General features: G+C 37.5%; 2 protein-coding genes across 3 annotated transcripts in view; one reads left to right on the top strand and one right to left on the bottom strand.

The window, feature by feature from the left end:
• Window positions 1-999: 999 nt before the first annotated feature.
• LOC123517538 (serine/Arginine-related protein 53-like) overlaps window positions 1,000-8,672 on the top strand; it is a 19,435-nt gene continuing 11,762 nt past the window's right edge. For both annotated transcript variants that reach the window (XM_045277693.1, XM_045277696.1), the window contains exons 1-6: window positions 1,000-1,180; window positions 2,831-2,956; window positions 3,073-3,210; window positions 3,819-4,063; window positions 4,300-4,517; window positions 4,939-5,059. In XM_045277693.1, the coding sequence (XP_045133628.1) occupies window positions 1,119-1,180; window positions 2,831-2,956; window positions 3,073-3,210; window positions 3,819-4,063; window positions 4,300-4,517; window positions 4,939-5,028 (879 nt within the window). In that variant the 5' untranslated portion in view covers window positions 1,000-1,118 and the 3' untranslated portion in view covers window positions 5,029-5,059. The remainder of the gene's footprint in view (window positions 1,181-2,830; window positions 2,957-3,072; window positions 3,211-3,818; window positions 4,064-4,299; window positions 4,518-4,938; window positions 5,060-8,672) is intronic.
• The window catches only part of LOC123517537 (low-density lipoprotein receptor-related protein 2-like), a 346,506-nt gene continuing 344,408 nt past the window's right edge, over window positions 6,575-8,672 (bottom strand). The window contains 2 exon segments of the mRNA XM_045277692.1: window positions 6,575-7,929; window positions 8,309-8,417. Of these exon segments, the coding sequence (XP_045133627.1) occupies window positions 7,570-7,929; window positions 8,309-8,417 (469 nt within the window). The 3' untranslated portion in view covers window positions 6,575-7,569.

Genomic DNA, 8,672 nt, shown 5'->3' with positions numbered 1-8,672 from the left:
AGGAATTAAAAGGAAGCTCCGATATATGAGAGGTGGTATGAAGAAAGTCTGGGTGGAGATCTCTTCTGAGCTGGGGCACAGTATATGGATGTGAATGCAAGGAACTACAAAATCCCGTAGCAAAGTGTGCCCAATGTGTGGCATAGGAGAGAATGAGTCGGTGGAGTATGTGGTGCTAGAGTATGAGAGGTATGGGAGAGACAGGAGGGAGATGATGTAAGTTATTCTGACTGATTTAGGGCATAATAGGCATAATAAGGATGAAAGCGTGGAGAAGACAAAAAAAGGGAATGCATGGTGTTGCTGTTGGGCCGCTGGGACTGTGTAGAAAGACGAGTGAAAGGATGATTGAGGCTGTGAGGGAGCTTGTTTAGAAAATGTGGCTTGCTAAGACGTAGGGATAGTTAATGAGTAAGATATAGCTGGGGGTTTTTTCTACAGGAATTGCCGATCCAAAGCCCTGGTTCTAGAACGATCCCAAACCATCTAATACAAGTGAATTTTACTGAATTAGGGCATATAGAGATGAAAAGGTGGAGAAAAGAGGAACTGAATGGATGCTGTTGCTGGTGGGACTATGTAGAGAGAGAGAGAGAGAGAGAGAGAGAGAGAGAGTGAAAAAAATATATTAAGGCTGTGAAGGAGTTTCTGGAGAAAATATGGCGTGCTAGAGATGTAGGCATTATTATTGAAGAAGATACAGCTCTTTTTTTACTTTTTTTTCTGCTTGTATTTTGTTTGTCCTCTTCAAAAGTTGCCGATCAAATATCTCTGGAGCGATTCCGGGCCACCTATAGCATCGAAATCAAGATGGAGAGAATGTGGCGAGCAATATGTAGGGATGATTGGTGAATAGAATACTGCTCCTTTTTTTCCTTTTTTCTGCTTGTCATTTTTTTCTTCTTTTTCTGTCCTCTTCAGAAGTTGCCGATCAAATGTGTCTAGAGCTATTCCGACTTCCAAGCCACCTGTAGCATGGAGATCAAGATGGAACCGTTGAAAAGGACAATTCTTCCCGGCAAGGCAAGCGACAAGCCGACAACCAGCAGAACAGAATCAGCTGTCGGCCCGTCCTTGAGTCTGTGCTTGTATGGTGATTTAAGTGTGTGCACCAGGCTATGGGACGCTACTCCAGTGATTCAGACAGTGACAGGGTGAGCAGGAGGCGGCGGAGGAGCAGGTAAGGACAGAATGCAGTTATTGTTTTCATTACTTACTGTAATTGGTGAAGTTGGCCTGGTGTGGTGTGTGGAATTGATATTGGTGTGATTGGTGAAGTTGGCTGGTCTGGTGTGGTGTGTGGAATTGATATTGGTGTGGTGGTTGGTGAATCTGGCTAGCCTGGTGTGTTGTGTGGATCATTGGAGTACAGTAGCATTGTTTCCAGTATAGTTCCTCACCGTGACATGATGTTAACATGACTACCTCTTACAATTTATCATGTGAGCCTTCTTAGTTATAAAGGAAAATAAGAAGAATGAAGGGTAAATTTGTAGTTTCAACCAATATACCCTATCTTATATATTTTTTTTTTATGTCTAACAAGCTTGGGGACCTCCTGGGAAACCTAACCTAACCTTACCTTATTATTAATTTTCGATAGGGTAAAATGGGGTTAGAAATGCTCGTAGAAGTGTGTTCTAAGCCATGAGAATGTGTATAGTTATGTATGGTGTATTGGTTGAAAGTGCAATAATACCAAATAAAGTAATTACGGAGAGAAAACATTAACAACAAAAATAAAAATATTGATCAAAACTAATAGGAAACCATTTTTTTTTAGCATTGTATATCTTAAGTCACTGTTAAATTGATATTCGTATTGGCCGGAAAGGTACAATGAGTATTTTTTTTTCCTTGCACCAAATGAAAAAGTGTAGTGAAGGAGAAATGGGAGAAAATAGGAAGGTAAATTGAATCGTTCACCAAACTCTCACTTTAGGATGTAACTTTTTTCAGATGGTTTTGGATTTGTTTTGAATAAATCCTCACTTCGTTTCCATCAAATCGGTACATTGCCCCCCCCATCTCCCTAAAAAGCATGGCCTATCCCCTCAAAATGCTGCATTGTGATTAGAAAAAGAAAAAAAAAAGTTACTGCAAAACAGACTAAAATGTACCAGAAGAAAATAGTTTCATTATCACAAAGTACCACAGAAAGTAACAGTCGAAAATTTTGACTTTTACTGCTGTGGAGAGTGCTTGCTGCCACTGCTGGTTATGCCAACTTATTGAAGCTTATCTATTTAACCAAAACTTACTTAACCCCAGCTTTAACCTAACCGAGCTAACATAACTTAGTAGAGGCAACACACTGCTGATACATCTTCCTCAGAACAAATTAACTTTATTTATCCCAGTTAAACTAATCTAACCAAAGCAAACTAGCCTAACTTGACTAGCAACACAAAAATTGATATGAAGTCATTACTTTACTTCTCTTTGTAAAACTTGGTGATACAACATAAATAATTGAGGCGACACTCTGCTCATTAAAATATTTTCCATCGACTGATTCAAATTGTTGTCAGCTTTATAAACAATTTGTGACAGGTATGTATAGGTTCAAATCCCTCAGAATAAGAAGCTCTACATGATGAAAAGAGTATATAAAAATGGCAATAAGGAAAGTGACAAAAAAAAAAATTGGATTCCACTCAGATGATCATGCATTTAATTGGAAGTCCATCTTATCAAATGTAGAATTCATCACACAGAGCCAACTCCAATGAGTGTACCACAAATAGGCCATGCTTTTTAGTGGCACAGGTAGGATTTTTATTTTGAGTAGCTATCAACATTGTAATTTCATGATTTCTGATTGCTTCAGATCTCGAAGCAGCAGCAGTACAAGTTCAAGAAGCCGCCACCGTCACCACAAGAAGTCAAGGCGGCGGCGGCGACACTCTTCCAGCAGATCCGTCAGCCACTCCCGCAGCTCCTCACCAAGCAGGAGGTTAGTGTTATGAAGGGACATTGTATTGTGGTGGAGGATGCAGATTCAGACCTTAGCTCATTCAGACCAAACATCAGAATTCCAATAGCATCCTATCTTGTATGACTTATTTGCAGGTCTCGATCTGGCAGTCGTGATCGGTACAGACGACGGCGCACCCACTCACGCACTCGGACACGTTCCCGCTCACGAGACAGATCAAGGAATCGCAAACACAAAAAATCTAAACACAAGAGGAGAAAGCGCAGCTCTAGGTTTGTTCTACTATTCTGTTTAGTAAATGTGCTGAAAGTTGTAGCTGTGAGTAGAGGTGCAGGATATGAGGGTTTCTTGCTATGATGTGCTGTACTGTTTGAGAAGAGTAGAGATATAAACTCCTCCTACATGGTGGGGCATCTTGTAATTACTTCTCATTAGATGAGACATCAACATTTTTTTATGTGGAAGTCAGCATCTAGGAATCCTCAAATTTATGGCAAACCTTCTGCCGCGGTCCAGCAGACGCTTGCATAGTAGAGATGAACACAATCCCTGACATGTTTCAACCTTGTAGGAGTGGCAATTTTGGACAGGATTTTGGGTCATGGCCAAAAAAGGTTAAGAATTACTAATATTAACTACATAAACCTGACACTGATGCAGGTTATAGTGTTCTCAATACTATATATATATATATATATATATATATATATATATATATATATATATATATATATATATATATATATATATATATATATATATATACAGATTTGGATCTTTTCAAAACTGTTGAACATTGTCATATTTTTTATAACATGAATTTATTACCATAATTGATTCACTATTAATTAGCCCATCAATGTTTTCTGCTTCTTCACAGCTCTGACTCTGACCGGAGTGACAGATACACCAAATCACGCTCGGCCAGAAGCAGCATTGACCGGGGAAGTCGAGGCTCAACACGTGATCGTGACCGCAGAGACAGAGACAGAGAGAGAGAGAGGGAGAGGGAGAAAGATCGAAATCGAGACAGGGAACGTGACAGTGAAAGAGACAGAGAGAACGAGAGAGATGTTAAAGTATTATCTCCAGTACCTGAAGAAAGTCCTTTAGTGAAGACTCAAGGTGAGGCCTCTTTTTTTGCTTTTATGGTAACTCATAAGGGACTGGAGGTGGCTGTAGTTACTTTGCTGGGTGAAGACGAGAGGCATTTGATATTGCATTGTTAGTTTTATGCTGAATGTAGCTACTGAAGATTTTTTTTTAAGTTCAATCCTTGATAATACAGGCAGTGTGATAGTTAGGCTAATCTCTCAGTCTCTCTCCGTATGATGCATTTCACAAAGATTTTTTTTCAACAGAAATGACAGAATCTGAGAAGCTTGCCTTTACTCGAGCTATTGAAGAAATTGATGAGGGAGGTTTTGTGCAGCAGAATTTTAAGTCAACTCGTGAAGATAAAACGGCCAACAAAGAGAACAAAGAAGAAGGAGAATTCAATTTCGGGACACAGGCTGAGCTGTCTGCAAAGGCCAATAAATTTATTCCTCTCAGTGATGACAGCCTGTTCAGTCCTCATGTAAGTTTTATCTCCACCTTGGATCATTCAAGGCCCTTTTCTTCCTCTCCTCCATCCTTCAACTACTTCATGCTGTCCATTAAGATTTTTCACAATGATGTTTTTCATATATCAACATCTATCTTTTCCTTCTTTATAATTCTTAATTTCCCTAGGCTGGTGATTATCTTACATACAAAGAAAAATTATGTATTTTAACATACCTATTGCCATGTTGGTTATTCCCCAGCATTTAAAGTTGTCATTAGGTGATGATACCAAGTGCTTAGAAATCTGGTTTGAAAGTTATTTGGTGATGATTGTGGTCTCTGAAGGATGCTGAATAAGGAATTATAACAAGTACACAAATATTTGTTATTTAGAAACTGTATAAATGTGTATCTGGTATTCAGCATTATACTATTATTCATAATGTTTTCAGCTGTTTGGTGACCCAGAAGAGCGGGAAGAAAAATACTTGAGAAGAATCTTTTCTCTTCGTCAGAAAGCTCTCCTTGGAGAGCCAATTTAGTAAAATTAAGTTTTGGAAGGAGAAATTAAAGGTAAGGGTAGGAAAACCATGAGAAATCCCCTACTCTTAGAATTGTCACCAGTATGGTACACTAAAAGGATGTAAATGATATATCTATCTGTATGTGAGTCTGTGCTGAACAACTTCCAAAAGGATGGTTGAAATAGGAGTTAATTTTTTTTATTCTCGGCCCTGCATGTTTCATACATCTTGCCAATTTCTCTTGACATATTCTAGTGCTCTATCCTCTGAGTTCACTGGATGCTGTCCTCTTACACTCAGCACATTTATCTCATTCTTTCATATATTGAGTCATCTTAGTTTTTGCTTTTCCTTATGGATAGACCACTTAAGGATGCTGAATTTGATCCTTACTGCTTCAAATCACATTCCTTCATCTTTACTGATATAGATCCATTATACACATATTCAATATTTCCATCATTCTTTCTTTGCACTCCAAAGACTTTTCTCTAGTACCTCATTTCTGGAGCTTAGATCCTTGACCTTTGTCCTTCATTCCATGCTAAGATCTTGCTTGCCTAATTATCATGGTAATGGCACACTTATTCCATTATTGAGATTATTTCTAACATGTGTAAATGACTTGTCAAGTGATATTAAGTTTTGTATAGGTACAATGCCCATTATTCTTAAATCACACAAGTCTACTGAACTAACTGAAGTCTACTGAACTAACTGTTAAGTATTAAAAGTATTATTTACTGTAACATCTGTGCTCAGGTGGCTAGACATCACTGTTCTGTATGATGATATAACCAGATCCTAATGTCTGTGGACTCGTGATAGCGAGGTGTTACTGACGGGAGGTGCATTTTGGTTGGAAGTTTGTTTTAAGGTGGGCTTCTTTTCTGGGCTAATCTCTTCTCCTTACTTTCTTATGTGTTTTATGTGGTCATAGGAACTCCTATATTAAGAGAGGCTTCTTGTCATCCACATAACTACTCACCTTGTCTCCTCTCTTTAATTTCACATAAAATGTTAAAGAACTTCCCCTTCAAAGTCTTCTTAGGCCTGCATGATCCTTGGGCAGGTCTTTGTCCTGCAGTGGGTTCATAGAATACAGGCTGACAAGTAGAAATCCTTTGGTGGAAGGAAGTGTCTAATGAGATGGAACCATTACTTCAGTAATTCAAATATGTCTACAATTTAAGAAAAAAAGCATTATCAAGGTTAAGCTGACTGAATCTTCCCTTAATATACCATTTGGTCAAAAGGGATTATCTTGCTTCGTCACAGTAAAAATTATTGCAGTAATGATGACTATTCATCTCAAATGCACATCACTTGATCCAGGTCAAAGGAGTTTACCAAATAGGCATGTATGTAGTTTAATCACTTGGTGTGACAATAATGTGCTGGTCTATATGGCACAAATGGCTGCTTTTATAAGCTTGTGATAGCATATGATCCATAATAGGGACAATAACATCCTTTTTTATAATAATAATTATTGCACTGTCTATTATGACAAAGGAAACATGGTACAAACGTAGTAAAGAGTAAGGGTTAAGACAGAACTCCATTTCACAGGCATTTTAATAACACTTTTTAACACCAAACTAATGTCAAATGTTGGGAATAAAGTAGATCCTTCTCGATCAGGTGCGAAAAATCAAGACTAAAATATATACATTATGATAGATATTTACATAAATGTCATAGGAAACATTTCTCCCATGTAAAAGCATTGGTGTTCAGTGTATTTAGCCTTAAGGTGGATTGGGGGCTGGAGTGGGTACAATATTTCATCAGAACACACAAACATAGTATGCTTTTTATCATATATGATCATTAGGCATCATTCACAATCCCATACTTAACAAAATACTGTACATAATGTATCTTTTTAAATAAGTACAATAATAAACCCTAGCATATGGAATGTATCATACACACATTTATAATGGACGGCTTTGCTTCATTATAAAATAGACATGTCCTTTCATATGAAATATTTTGTCAATCAATGCCTCTAGAGGAACAATATACTAATGTGGTATAAATAGGAAATTTGTTAACTATAAAGTAATCTGGGCCATTTTCAAACCAAAAAGTTTTAGCCCTAAAATATCACTTTGTTGTGTAATAATTAAATATAACAAGTCTAAACATTTGTGTAAAAATATATTATACTTCTCATCTACATGGTGCATTGAAATAATCAGCTTTTTATCCCATGCAGCAGTAGTCATAATACCTTTGACATTAGAAATTTGAATCACATACTTATTAACTATTCACCATGATCTCAGCACCATGTCTGATTGAAATATTAGTGTAAAAAAATTAGATGTACTGCAGCAATTTTTTTGTATTTTTTTTTTAGAAATAGAATGGCAACAATGGATATTTTATGTTGGATCATTCACACGGGGCACAGTAGTTGCATGTATTGATTTGGTAATTTATTACAGTAAAAAATCACTGTGGGACGGTATCCCTAAGCACAGGTAGTGGTCGGTACCACTGTAATGGCTAATAACAAGTTCTGCATATAACACAACACAGCATACAGTCTTAGCATTCAGAGTTATCATCCTCCACTACCAGTTTCTGAGTATCCTTGCCAGTGTCATTACTGGATGGACTTAGCTCCTTTTTACGAATTTGTATGTTAGGTGAAGCTTTTTGCATCATAGCTGATGGTGAGAGGACAGCAAGAGCAGGAGGCTGAGTTGTACCATTACTACTCTCTTGGCTTTCCAAGTTGTAATTCTTACTCTTGCTGGTGTCTAAAGGCACTTCATATAGACCTTTGCTGTTTGTCTGTTCTGGTGCAGCTCCTTCCATGGATCCCATGGCATCATACATAGGATTGCTAAAGTTGTGATTCTTGTTTGCCATTTCACCAAGATTTACATCTCCTTCTATTGGCACCTGTTGAAGCAAAACATTTCATTACTATTCAACATAAGGTGAAACTATTTTCATCAAGATTAATCTAGTAGAGTATGAAGTGTCTTTCTCAGTTTATAGTCTCTTTGTGGGAATTTTGCACCTTTATCTGTATTTTGCATTGTCAGTAACTGTGGTTCATACTGCAGATTTGTGAGAGAGTAACTATATCATGTTGCCTTCCCACACTTGAATTTCATAATATGGCTACACAGTGCATCAGAATGTGGTCTCTAAACATACTATGGTAGATGTATTAATGTGGGTCTATGAGCAATAATGAAAGGGAACACAATAACATGTGCCTCATCTCACTCTGTTTGAAGTATTTTCATTGAAAACTTCAACATGAAATAATTACCCCATTAGATCCCTCAGCTGGTGCCATAAATGAGGGTGGTCCAATTTCTACGTTAGTTCCTTGTCTAAACACAACACTGGAACCAGGAAGGCCACGGCCCTTCAACGTTCTGAAAGACAAGAAAAGTAATTAGGAAGTTCATTGTTTCACAGAGTAAAGGGTTAATGTATGACTCAGACAAATGGTTACTGAAGCCTTTTATATCTTGCCTATGGGCAATAGTACCCAGCCAATTAATTCTATGGACTTATATCCCATATTTCTCCCAGAGTGGGAAAACAGATTTCCAAGTAAATCATCAACTCTAATCATTAATAAATTCCAGGTCACGACCACTCATAATAAAATAAATACTTTGTCTTAC

This window comes from Portunus trituberculatus, chromosome 42 (assembly GCF_017591435.1).
Source record: "Portunus trituberculatus isolate SZX2019 chromosome 42, ASM1759143v1, whole genome shotgun sequence".
In the NCBI taxonomy this organism is placed as follows: Eukaryota; Metazoa; Arthropoda; class Malacostraca; order Decapoda; family Portunidae; genus Portunus; species Portunus trituberculatus.
Note: the sequence above shows the minus strand (reverse complement) of the source record. Positions and strands in the feature narration are given on the sequence as shown.